At 30.5% G+C, this 14,073-nt stretch overlaps 2 protein-coding genes and 1 pseudogene across 2 annotated transcripts; all 3 read left to right on the top strand.

The window, feature by feature from the left end:
- The window catches only part of LOC149055040 (zinc finger MYM-type protein 1-like), a 144,968-nt pseudogene that overhangs the window by 27,064 nt on the left and 103,831 nt on the right, over positions 1 to 14,073 (top strand).
- Positions 1,677 to 2,258, top strand: LOC149055056 (uncharacterized). The gene is made up of 2 exons (XM_089228537.1): positions 1,677 to 2,070; positions 2,128 to 2,258. The coding sequence occupies exons 1-2, from the start codon at positions 1,677 to 1,679 to the stop codon at positions 2,256 to 2,258; spliced, it is 525 nt and encodes a 174-aa protein (XP_089084663.1).
- On the top strand, positions 2,322 to 2,860 carry LOC149055055 (uncharacterized). Its single transcript, XM_089228536.1, has 2 exons — positions 2,322 to 2,609; positions 2,666 to 2,860. The coding sequence occupies exons 1-2, from the start codon at positions 2,322 to 2,324 to the stop codon at positions 2,858 to 2,860; spliced, it is 483 nt and encodes a 160-aa protein (XP_089084662.1).

The following is a 14,073-nucleotide window of genomic DNA, read 5'->3' as shown; positions in this document are numbered from 1 at the left end:
ATAATATACAAAATTATTCAGAGTTCTATAAGTCCATCAAATCTGCATTGTTAGAGACCTTTAATACTCACAATCTACCAATTAAGTTTAATTTGAAAATTGAGAGCACATATAATAGACCTAACGTGGAAAATTCTTCCGAGAATAGAGCTTTTAAAACCTCCGCCAGGGAGATTTTCACGGATAGTGATTTATCCTCAATTTTGGAGGAAAGTTTTAATAAACTAAAATGCGAAGAAGAAGAATACACTAGCAAAGGATCTGGGTTTTCATTGCAATATATCGATGGAATGTTATTAGGTATATATAAATTTTCACCAATGTCGGGTTCATCATATTTATCACTACCGGCTAGTATTGATAGAAAACGGGCAACAATCAATCCTCAAAATTCAGACCAGCAATGTTTTAAATGGGCCATATTGGCAAAACATGTCACAGAACAACCTAAATATCGTGTTGGTAATAACTATTACCAACACGTAGATAAATATAATTTCGATGGGATATCGTTCCCCACACCACTGTCGGATGTAAAAATATTTGAGCGCAATAATCCAACGGTATCAATTAATATCTACGGAATTGAGAAAAAATTTCAACCACCATTAAAATTTCCGACTCATACTGTTTTTCCATTAAAAGTCGTGGATAACGAAAAAGAAGATCATTTTGACATATTATTTATAACAGAAGTTGGAAATTCACATTATGTTTATATATCAAATTTTTCCCGTCTTATTCGTTCACAAAAAACTCAGCATGATGGACATAGATATTTTTGCAAACGTTGCTTTATTTCATTTGACGATCAGAATTCTAAATATAAATTAAAGGGACAGGTGGCACTAGATCAACACAAAAAAGTATGCGGTATACACAAACCGATATTACCTGTATTACCGATGGAGGGGGAGATTCAAGAGTTTAAAGCCTGGAAGCATACATTGAGACATCCTATCGTCATATATGCTGATTTTGAGGCGATATTAGAAAAAAGCAATCAGAAAAAAGGTAAAAATACAGCTATTTTTCAAGAACACAAACCAATGAGTTTCGGATTGAAAATAGTTGCTTCGGAGGATGTGCCAATACATTTATTAGATCAATTTGATATACCTATAGCGCCAATAATTTTCAGAGGATGTAAAACTCAACAGGAGGTAGCGAAAAAATTCATTGAGGAGGTCACAGAGTTAACAAAAAAAATTGAAAAATTGTTAAAAACAAATAAAACAATAATTATGAGCAAAGAAGACTGGTGTAAACATAGAGCGACTTTTAAATGCGATTTTTGTAATTGCGATTTAATAGGGGGAGATAAAATCCGTGACCATTGTCACCTGTCTGGAAAGTTCCGGCATACCTTATGCAATAAATGCAATTTGGATCTTCGACAACCAAATTTTGTACCGTGCTTTATGCATAATTTATCTAATTACGATGCACACTTCATCGTGACTGAACTCGGAAATGACTCTAAATCAATCTCAGTGATTCCTAACAGTGAAGAGAAGTTTATATCCTTCTCAAAGTATATAAGTAATACGTTCACTGTTCGATTTATCGACACATTTCGCTTTATGGCATCGAGCTTGTCGAATCTTGCCGCTAACCTTATAACGCCAAACCTGACGAAATTCCGTGAAACGGCTAAAGTGTTTGCACCTGCTGATATGTCATTAGTTACTCGCAAAGGTGTATATCCATATGAATATACGGATGGCTGGGATAAGTTGGAAGAGCCAAGTCTTCCACCACAAGAAGAATTTTATAGCACGTTAAACGAGTCGGGCATAATGGAGAATGAATACACGCACGCAAAGGAGGTCTGGGAGCACTTTGGATGTAAGACGCTGGGCGAGTACAGCGATTTGTACCTCAAAATTGACGTTTTGTTGCTTTCGGACGTTTTTGAAAATTTCCGAGATATATGTATGAAAACTTATTGTATAGATCCAGCTTATTATTATACAGCTCCAGGCATGGCTTTTGATTGCATGTTGAAGAAAACTGCCGTAAAACTGGAGCTTTTGACGGACTATGATATGGTCTTAGCATTCGAAAAAGGTAATAGTAAAACGTATAAAAAATTAAAAAGAATTTTAATACTTATAATTATTTCAGGTATACGCGGCGGATTAGTACAAGCTAGTATGAGATACGCTAAGGCGAACCATGAAAAAGCACCTGATTTTGACTCGACCAAACCAAATACATGGCTTGTGTATCAAGACTGTAAGAATAAATATAAATAAATAAAATAAAATAAATGTATTAAATATTATATACTTTTAGGCAATAACTTATACGGTTGGGCGATGTCAGAATATATGCCATTTGGAGACTTTAAATGGGTCGAAGCTAAGCTCGAAGGTCTTAATGATTTAGATGAAACATCTCCTATTGGGCGAATTTATGAGGTGGATGTATCATATCCGCAAGAATTACATGATCATCATAATGATCTACCATTTTTGGCCGAAAACGGAATACCTACAGGTTCAAAAATAAAAAAACTGATGGCGACTTTCAAATCGAAAAAGAATTATATTGTGCATTACCGTAATCTACAGCAAGCCATTAAAAACGGCTTGATAGTTGAAAAAGTAAATATTTTATATATATGAGAGATAGAATATATTTTATTATTGTTATTGTATAGGTACATAGAGTATTGCAATTCAAGCAATCATCGTGGTTGGCTGAATATATCTCTATGAACACTGAAATGCGGAAAAAGGCTACTAATGATTTTGAAAAAGAATTTTTCAAACTTATGAAAAATGCAGTATTTGGTATATATTTATATATATATATATTTTTTTTATATTTATCTTATATTATATTATTATTTTAGGTAAGACGATGGAATCTGTTCGTAAACGCATTAAAATGGAGCTGGTATCGTGCCCACGACGATTTCAAAAACTTGTTAATAAATCCACGTTTAAACATGCGACAACATATAATGAAAATACTCGTTTGTGTTATAATATAATAATTAAATACCTACAAATAAATAATTATAAGAATTAAGAATAATATATTTTGAATATCCAAAATATTATGTTCCATATTGCTGTTGGGATGAGCGTTAACGTATGCCGAACGAAGTTGGCGGTGTATCTTATACGTACGAATTGTAAATAATTAGTTTGATATTGAACGAGTTGGTTGAAATTTTAGTCGTTTTCTGGTGGTAATCTATATGAGTTTTTAAATTTTTTTTCTTAAATCTGGTTATTCCAAGCAAAGTATTAATTGTAATCATGCCGATGGTAGTAGGCGCTCTTTGGACAATTTGGATATTACAAAATGTATGGAAACTGGTATTTATCAGTTTTTAATTTATTTTTTACAAAAACTAATACCTTTATGCATTTATATTAACAAAAAAATTGAATATAATATAACATAATTGCATTTTTAATTAAATTATTTTTTAAGAGAAATAAAGAACTAACATATTTTTAACTTTAAAGTATTTAGTATTTTAGGTGTAATTTTTTTGTTACAATAAATAATGTATAGTTATAATTATTAAATAAAACAGTTAAATCGATGAATCATCACAATGCATCACATTTCCAACTAATTTCTGTAAAATAACAGCAACAACCAATGAGCTAACTGACAAAGTTTTCCCGAATCTACCACAAAATTACGGAAATCGTCAGTGGTTTATTTCACGAGCTATTTGGTGTAAATACCTACAATCAATAACACCATTCTAAGCAAAATTTCCAGGCGATAGGTACAATAACATGCCAGTCCATCGATACCGTAATGAATCAAGATGAAGTCATCAATATTATCCAATTGAATTCTTAAATTTACTTGATTCGTCAGACATGCCACCCCACGTTCTAACATTGAAATTTGGCGTGCCCATCATTCTTCTACGATGCATCAATCCACCACGATTATGCAACGATACTAGGCTTTTAGTGAAAAAGTTGATGAATAACATCATCGAAGCTACAATTTTAAACGGAAAATTTAAAGGAGAAGATATACTGTTGCCATACATCCCAATAATTCCAACAGATGTGCCTTATGAATTTAAACTTTGCAGTTTCCGGTGTGACTCACCTTTGCAATGACCATCAACAAAGCACAAAGAGAATCGCTACAAGTGTATGGACTGAATTTGGAAAATCCATGCTTCCCACACGGACAGCTGTATGTGGTATACTCACGCGTCGAAAAACCTTCTGATTTATTTGTGTACGCACTATAAGGAAGAACAAAACATATTGTGTATCCAAATGCATTTCAATAAATATCATTCAATTGAATACTTGAATATTGTCAGACATTTCTCGATAAAACGAATAAAATTACATAATATAAACCAAAATAATTATCAGTGTAAGATTATTACTTAGTGTTTATTTTAACCATTATCTATCTATAGGTATAAAAAAATACTGCAAGCATGACCACAAGTAACGAATTCAACACACAGTTTGAGACATTTAAGTGGTAGGCTTTTTAACGGGGTACGAAGTTATATTATATGAGTAATATTGCCTGTATTAAGTTAATAATAATAATATTTTGTATTTTAAATATTTAAGATGAATAAAATATGTTACTTAAAATAATGCAATACTGTATCGTGAATCTGTGACACGTTTACAACCTTACTCGCACCCGTGTATGTTTTTAACGCTCATTCTTTGCGGCGCTCAAAATAGTTACGTATGCTTCATGTTCTCCTGCGAGAAACGAGTCGGGATGTATAGTATTATGTTATTAAAATAATTGTATAATACCCGACGACGAACATTCATGTATACTTCGTGCGACATTTTATTTGTAAGCTGCAGTTTGTTTTATAGCCGTCCGGTTACATAAAACGACGACAACTATAATAATGTATTTTGTTGATATTTTAGTCCGGTTTTTAATGCACGGAATAGTCGATAATATGCAACTGAACGAACAATATTATAGCCAGTACACGAAATAATTTTAAGGCTTTTAAACGGAAATACTTAAATATTATGAGAAATTTTGTTAGTTTGTATAATAATAATTAATAACGAAAATTATACGTTATGCATTAAGATTATTATCGTCTATGAGTGTAATGTAAATATTTAACATAATAGTTGAAGGTATAACACAAAGTATGGTATATCGTAAATAAATACAATTTTGATGCACATCTTGATGTTCTGCGTAACTTTAGTACAAATGTATTCTATAAGTGAATGAACTCGTAGTAAAAATCTAATAGGTAGCAGGTTATGAATTAATAGCCTTTTTTTTTTTTTAAACTTACGGTATCGATCGAAAAAAAAAAATTGAATTACAGCATACACTGCATTTGAAATGATTAGTATAAGAACGGTATTTTTTATATTGATTTAAAATATATTTTCTCTATAAAAAAATGATAGCTAATTATAATCCTATAGACGACATTCAGGACTAAAATATAGAAATCAATAAGTTATTATATACATAATATTATACATATACAATACGTCGCCATGTCGAGTTAAATTATATACATTCATATTATTATATATATTTTGTAAGGTTTTATTTAGAAAATATAACGTATTATTTAAAAAAATCTTATTTTATGGCATTTAATAACTATAAATAAATTTAAAAATTCAAATATTGACATCATATAATATTATTACCTATCTTATGTTATAGCCGCCTTAATAAATTTAAATGTATTTTGTTGAATTCATGCATGAGGCATAACAAACTAAGGGGTTATCCTGTTGCTAGCCCAGTCCATGAGATTTATGTCTTTTTAAAGGGCTGTCCGTGTGGGAAGCATGGGTTTTCCAAATTCAGTCCATACACTTGTAGCGATTCTCTTTGTGCTTTGTTGATGGTCATTGCAAAGGTGAGTCACACCGGAAACTGCAAAGTTTAAATTCATAAGGCACATCTGTTGGAATTATTGGGATGTATGGCAACAGTATATCTTCTCCTTTAAATTTTCCGTTTAAAATTGTAGCTTCGATGATGTTATTCATCAACTTTTTCACTAAAAGCCTAGTATCGTTGCATAATCGTGGTGGATTGATGCATCGTAGAAGAATGATGGGCACGCCAAATTTCAATGTTAGAACGTGGGGTGGCATGTCTGACGAATCAAGTAAATTTAAGAATTCAATTGGATAATATTGATGACTTCATCTTGATTCATTACGGTATCGATGGACTGGCATGTTATTGTACCTATCGCCTGGAAATTTTGCTTAGAATGGTGTTATTGATTGTAGGTATTTACACCAAATAGCTCGTGAAATAAACCACTGACGATTTCCGTAATTTTGTGGTAGATTCGGGAAAACTTTGTCAGTTAGCTCATTGGTTGTTGCTGTTATTTTACAGAAATTAGTTGGAAATGTGATGCATTGTGATGATTCATCGATTTAACTGTTTTATTTAATAATTATAACTATACATTATTTATTGTAACAAAAAAATTACACCTAAAATACTAAATACTTTAAAGTTAAAAATATGTTAGTTCTTTATTTCTCTTAAAAAATAATTTAATTAAAAATGCAATTATGTTATATTATATTCAATTTTTTTGTTAATATAAATGCATAAAGGTATTAGTTTTTGTAAAAAATAAATTAAAAACTGATAAATACCAGTTTCCATACATTTTGTAATATCCAAATTGTCCAAAGAGCGCCTACTACTATCGGCATGATTACAATTAATACTTTGCTTGGAATAACCAGATTTAAGAAAAAAAATTAAAAAACTCATATAGATTACCACCAGAAAACGACTAAAATTTCAACCAACTCGTTCAATATCAAACTAATTATTTACAATTCGTACGTATAAGATACACCGCCAACTTCGTTCGGCATACGTTAACGCTCATCCCAACAGCAATATGGAACATAATATTTTGGATATTCAAAATATATTATTCTTAATTCTTATAATTATTTATTTGTAGGTATTTAATTATTATATTATAACACAAACGAGTTTGTGGGAAACGAAGACGGCACGGAATTCCGGCGTGGCGGCGCCCTCGCGTCGTCGGCATCGGAAGATGTGTGCCATATATTTATATATAATATATATACATAATATATTATATTATATTATGTTATGATATTGTATAATAAAAAAAAAAAAAAAACAAGGTCGCATGATGGTATTTGTTGTCTTGAGCAAAACCTGCTGCCGTCTGTAAGGTGTCGTCGCTGCCGCCTGTTAGGTGGTTATATTTTTGTCACATATTTATTAAATATATAAAATACATATGTATGTGTGTGTGGGTACGATGTTATATTATTATGCGCTGCCTTATAAACGTATGTAATAATAATAATAGTAGTATATTGTCGTCCTGACGAAGTTTTGAAATCCGTTGACACACGTGGTTTTCGCTAGGACGATGACGTGTAACCGTGTGCTAAAAATGTTTAGAAAAAAACACTCCGAAACGAGTTATAGCAGCGATTACACGACGACTTTGACAGTGATCAATAAGTACGTGTTTGTTTTGGAATTCGTTCATAATATCGTTATTGACTGCTCCAATCGTCGTAACGCAGCGATGCGCGATGGCGATGGCGATGGCGTAGAGCCGTTTGGCTGCCAAACTCGACATAATTATTTTTACCTACTATTATTATTATTATTATTAGTTGTCATATTCTGATTATTATAACGCTGATTATTATTATTAGCAAAATTTTGTCGTCCATACCCGTTATATCTGCCACGATTAAAACTTCGATTAAAATTATTATAACCGTTACTACGTCTGAAATTATTATTATTATTATTGTTATATCCGTTATTCTGACCACCATAGTTATTGTTATCGCGATTAAAATTTTGACTATTATTATTTTGTTTGAAATTATTTCCCGATGTATTACTATTTCCGTTTAAATTTTGTTTTTCTAAATCTTTTTGTAATTTTTCCATTTGTAAGTTAGCATTATGTTCCATTTCCTCATCTTTTGCGAATTGCATAGCAGTTTCTAACGTTTTCGGATCCCTAGCTTTTAGTGCTAAATTTAAATGTTTCGGTAAACCGTTTACAAAAATTATTAATGCTTGATTTTTAAGTTGTTTTTTATATACTTTGCTTTCCTCTTCTGTCATATCTTTCGAACCTTCCTTACATAATTTATAAAATAATTCCTCAACTCGTCCTGCGAAACTGGTTACGTCCTCATTTTCTTTCATACGCGCGAAATTTAATCCTATTGTTAACGTTCTCTCAGATGCTCTATGTTCAAATGCTCCCTTTAAAATTGACTTTATATCCTCCCATTTTTCTGTGTCCCTATATTTTGTTGCCTCTAGTGCATTACCTGCTAATTTCGAGTTTATTATTTTTATTAATAATGGTAAATTACTTTTATCTACCGATTTTACCGCGATATCACATGTATTAATAAATTCTGATACATTCTTTGCTCCTGTACACACCGGAATCAAAGCTGTGGCTTTATCTATATCCATTTCAGCCATTGTTTTTATTTTTTTCGTTCGAGTTATGTTTGGTAATTGTACGTGTACTACCCCTTTGTCAGTTCGTAAACCTGTTCGTTTCTTTATTGTACTATCACTATCACTTGCTGGACTTAAAGACTTAAAAGTTAAATTTAAAAATTCTTTATCTTTAACTGCTCTTAAATATTTTTCCCTATCACAATCTTGTGAATATTTATACTCTTCTGGTATATCTAAATTAATTAATGTTTGTTCTGTTTTTACGATATTTGTCTTTGTTTGGACTACTACAGCCCCCTCGTTGTTGTCTACTTGAACACCTACGTCTCTAGTTTCGTCGTCAGATGTTACTAATATGCTTCCTGTCAAAATATCTTGTATTTCCCCTGAATTTTTATTCATCAATATATTTTTTATTCATTTAAACTTTGAAAAATAATTTTATTTATTTCATAAAAATAACATTTATTCTTCCCTCAATAACTTTCTAATATTTATTCTTATTTATTTATTCAACTATATAATATTTAATATATTTTATTTTCTAAATATCTTTATTCTCAACTTCGATTTCTATACTCAATATTACTTTTATTATTTATTCGATTCCGTAACACTCATTTATTATATTAAAAAAAAATCGTGTTCCGCGATGTTTTTGTTTTATAGTACGTATTTATTTTATATCAGTTTTACTATAAACTGCACTCACACTAACGCATTAATTATATCATTACTACTATTAAATATTACGCCTCTATGTTATAATTATTTATCTTTTGGTTAATTACTCCAAATAAAATAATTAAATTAATATATCGCAAAACTACTTATAAACTTATTTATTATTATTTTTATTAAATCTTAATTAATAATTCTAATTCAAATTTATTTAAACTATTATAACTTATTCTAGACTACTTTAATTTATTTATTATACTATTTTTACTTAATGTGGACTATATTTATGCTATTATATTTATTTAATATTATATATTATTTTATATCTAATATTATATACTATTTAAAATTAATTCGGACCGGTCCTAATATTACTTTCTTTCACTTCAAAATTTTATTTCTTATTATTCTCAATTATTTTCTCTATACTTCAATTATTCATTTACCATTTATCATTTATCATTTATCATTTATCATTTATCATATATCATTTATCATTTATTCATCATTTTTCTATAATTTCCTTTTTACTATATATTCAATATCTATTCTCAATAAACTGTGCGCGCACACATTATATATATCTTTTTCAACAAAATCTCATAATTATTCTCAATATTTATTCATAAAACTAAGGACTTATTTTCTCGCCTTCTCTAAAATTCCAAATTAATTCTCAATTATCAACATATAAGGTCTTACCTCTTGCCTTCCAAAAAAATCACTATTATTTATTTCAATTACTATATATCATAAGGTCTTACCTCTTGCCTTCTCAAAAAATCACAATTATCAATATCCCAATTACTTTATAATCTAAGGTCTTATTTCTTGCCTTACTAAAAATCTCAATTATTCTCAATTATTTATATATATATATCTTTTAATATTCTTCAAATTTATCAATTCACTTATTTTCATTTATCAATACTCAATTATTTCTCATTAAATTATTTCTCGTTATAACGTTATCCTTTTATTTTATTTTACCTAGGTTTTTTTTTTTTTCTTTTTTTTTTTTTTATGCCTGTTTATTTTATTATATTATTAATCAATAATATTCATTAAACGTATATATATTATCTGAGTTAATCATTTAATTTATATTTATATATAAAAATAATATATTTATGAATTTAATGTTCTAATGGTGGTGTAGGTGCACACACCAAAAGTGTTTTATACGATAGATCCTAAAAAATCTAAAGGAGACGCGACCCCACAAAGCTTACAAAAACATTCTCTTAAATACTACACAAAAATTATAACTCACAATACTGTCGTCTTCGTATTTTGGTTCATCTTGACTGAAGCTGATTTTCCTGCGCTATCGACTGTTGACCTCTACGTAGATTCTTTTGACCCTCGGAGTTGTTGGAAAGTGATCAGTTCCCCAACGGTGATTCTGTCGAACTGCCTCCGTGAAATTCTTGACTCGAAGTTGTGGAATTTTTCAAAATTTTCGAAAAAATTTATTTTTTGCGAAAAATTCTGCTTTCTCTCCTCTTGAATTTTTTGATGTTCTTCTTAGGGTTCCGTACTCGACTGCGCCAGATGTAGTGATCACGTCGCCTACAGGTATCAGTAGTCAAGGATGATGGTTGGAAGGTGACTCTTGAGTTAATTACACAACGTAGAATTCTTCTTAATTAGATTAATTGTTTATTTATTGTGATAAAACATATATTTATTTATAACATGAAAGCTGAATGTAAGTTAAGTATTCTGAATGATAGAATAAATTCGGTTTGATTCGAATATTTTCTAAGTTCAAAATATTGTTTATAAGAAATTTTCTAAGTCCAATGAATTAAATTAAACAACAGACTGGCGTGAAGGTGCTCTGGCTAGTCTGGTCAAGTCGCGTCTGAATACAGGCCGTTTCGGGGTCCCTTATATAGTGCTACCATCTACTCCCCATAGTCTACTCGTTCTTGTCGCTGTTCTCACGGATGTGGTATAATTATCTAGACTGACGGAAATGTTACTCGCCCACATACAAGCCAAATGTGCATCCCGTGCAGCTGCAGACCTTAGCGATTGATATTATAATTAACATTAAGAGTATATATTATAATATTACATTTAAACATTTGGTTCTTTGAACTTTTGTAATGATGCATAAAACTACGTCTTGTGCACCCTTATTGAGGACATTTTTATAGTCGTCTGTTCCCATGATTTAGTATGTCCCTAATTTTAATGATTTCCAGAAATGCTGTCTCTCCTACATTTACAAGGATCGTCGCACCCTTCCCTAGATTGATGCGGCTGGTACCTAGTTGACCGTGAACTATGTAATGCGGGACGCTAGTCCATAGCACTACCATGTTAAATAATTTTCAACGGTATTGTTTTGTGGCTATACCATGTACCGGATACTGGCCGCGAGTAGCCGGCTATTCGTGAGTCCGGTTTCCGGTAAAAAATGGTTATTGCATATTAGTACGTATATAAATGTATGTTTACTCGACATTCCATTATTTATTATTGTTAACTATTGGCGACCATTATACAATAAGTTATCGTTACGCGATCGTATTAAATATCTTTGTACGTGTTTCAAAAATCTTACTTTTTCTACTTTTTTTGTGATTTTACTAAACAAATTTGTATTTAATAAAACAGGAAAAACGAGGATTTGTATAAGCAGATGCGCTGTATAAAACAATATAAAAATCGGCCGTATATCATTTGCGCATCGTCTGTTTACCTGTACTAAAATATCGTACATCATTTGTGCATCAACGCTAATAATCGTTTGCGCATTGCCCGTTTTACCTGCACCAAATTATCATACATCAAATGCGCATCAACATGCTGAACAATAGAATTGTATAAAAAATTATTTTTTAATTGCAAATGTAATGATTTTCACAAATCATATGTAATAAATAAATACAAATAATTCAAATAAATTGAATTGCAGTCATAATAATTATACAAATACACGTCATATTAAAATGAACAATTTTGTTGGCACATTCCACAGTCATAGTTAAAATATAAATATAATTTGATTAGAATTAAATTGAAAATAAATATTATATGATAAAATAGTTTTTGATTTTAAATGTAATGATTTTCATAATATTATAAATCAATACTGGGTATATTATAATGTCCCATTATTTTAACAAAATGAAACCTGTTTATTTCACCGGAAGTATACTTAAGCTAATGTTTATTAATGTAGTCTAATTTTTGACGTTCTGGTGCCCGCTGTACATGATGAATACCTCTAGAAATATCTTTAATTTTAACATAGGTCTCTGTCTGTATTTCTTTCAATGTTTCTATAACCTAAGTACATATTTAACAAAAATATATTAGTTGTTGTTAAAGCGAATCAATTTTGCTCTTACAAAGTTATTTATAAAAAAAAAAAAAAAATTTATAATTCTCAATTTGACTTCGTGTATTTCTATCTCCGAATCCGTTAATTTGAGATGCGTATGTTCTCCACGTATTTCTAACACAGTTCTTCGATGTTCATCAATTTTTATTGAGGCATAACAGTTTTTTTTGGACACATAAATATAATTTCACGTAATCAACAATCAACTACTATAACTAATTGAGCAGTGTATATTGTTTTCCTTACAATAGTGTCGAAAATACAACATTCGAGATATTGAAGACGAATAAGGTCGGCCCGATTCAAGAGTACCCTGCATCCGCTTTCGATTTTTGACTCAATCACTAGCACATTTTCTCCTCCGTACACCATACTGGATATTTTATAAAGTTCGGTTTCCAAAAATATCGTACGCTTATATTTTAGTGTCTGATCCAATACGAATGACAGTATATTACCCATCAGTGAAAATATACGCTGGAGAAAATCAGGCAATATTTTAACGTGACGTGATGAAGTTAATACATTTACAAAGACTTCGTAATTTTCGCTCGGATCAATACCGATATGCACAAATTTACGGTTCGCAAAATCCAGTGTGTAGCATGTAGTTTCGATGAGGTCAGCCGGTGGTGATGGTGGAACATATGTGAAATTCTTCTTGTACACTGCAGCCATGTTTCCAATTGAACCAGCCATGATTAAAATACTTTAAAATTCACAAAAAAAAATTTGAAGACGAAGCGTACACCGGTTTAAAACGTACTGATTTAAAAAGAATATTAAACACTTTGTAACTCACTAAAAATTTTAAAGACTTGGAGAGAAAAAAAATACGTGCACAACGGTGTAACGCAGTAGACGGACTAAACGGCTACCGGCTCTTTTAGTCAGGAGTCACTTTAATAGGTGGGGACAATATATATATTAGCGGCTATTAAGAGTCCGCGACATCCAGACGACTGATAGGGCACATTAAGAAGACATTTATTAGTGATTATTACTACCATTTGGCAGTTAAAAATCACTAATGTCCAGGTGGTGTGTGTGTGTGAATATTTATCCTTTAATAATTATCCTTTAAGTGATGACAGGTAATGACAATACGGTGGCGATCCAGGCGACCGATAGGGTACATTAAGAAGACATTTATTTGTGATTATTACTACCATTTGGCAGTTAAAAATCACTAATGTCCAAGTGGAATGATTTAATTGAATACGGATAATATATCTATTAATGTCTCTTATTGTAAATACAACGCCCAACGTGCTTAATTTGCTAGTAGAAACGGCTATGGCATATTTCAATAATAATGTATAACAATGATAAAAATCACGCATGTTATTTATATATAATTTATATTATAATTTATTTATATATAATAACCACTGGGTTAAATAAATATATAACAAATGATAACTGATATCTGATAACAAATGATAACAGGAAATTGATAACAAATTATAAAAATCACGCGTGTGATCCACTGGGTTAAATAAATGATAACTGATATCTGATAACAAATGATAAAATATTTGTTGATTATAAAT

This window comes from Diuraphis noxia, unplaced genomic scaffold, assembly GCF_037042655.1.
Source record: "Diuraphis noxia isolate RWA-SAM2 unplaced genomic scaffold, SU_Dnox_SAM2 contig0005, whole genome shotgun sequence".
NCBI lineage: Eukaryota > Metazoa > Arthropoda > Insecta > Hemiptera > Aphididae > Diuraphis > Diuraphis noxia.
This window is presented reverse-complemented; position numbering and strand designations above follow the sequence as displayed.

Bases quoted from the DNA above. Each gene is read 5' to 3' on its own strand.
- LOC149055055 (XM_089228536.1), top strand. From the start codon at position 2,322: ATGTCAGAATATATGCCATTTGGAGACTTTAAATGGGTCGAAGCTAAG. The intron at 2,610-2,665 runs GTAAATATTTTA...GTTATTGTATAG, and splicing joins ACGGCTTGATAGTTGAAAAA to GTACATAGAGTATTGCAATT.
- LOC149055056 (XM_089228537.1), top strand. From the start codon at position 1,677: ATGTCATTAGTTACTCGCAAAGGTGTATATCCATATGAATATACGGAT. The intron at 2,071-2,127 runs GTAATAGTAAAA...TAATTATTTCAG, and splicing joins GGTCTTAGCATTCGAAAAAG to GTATACGCGGCGGATTAGTA.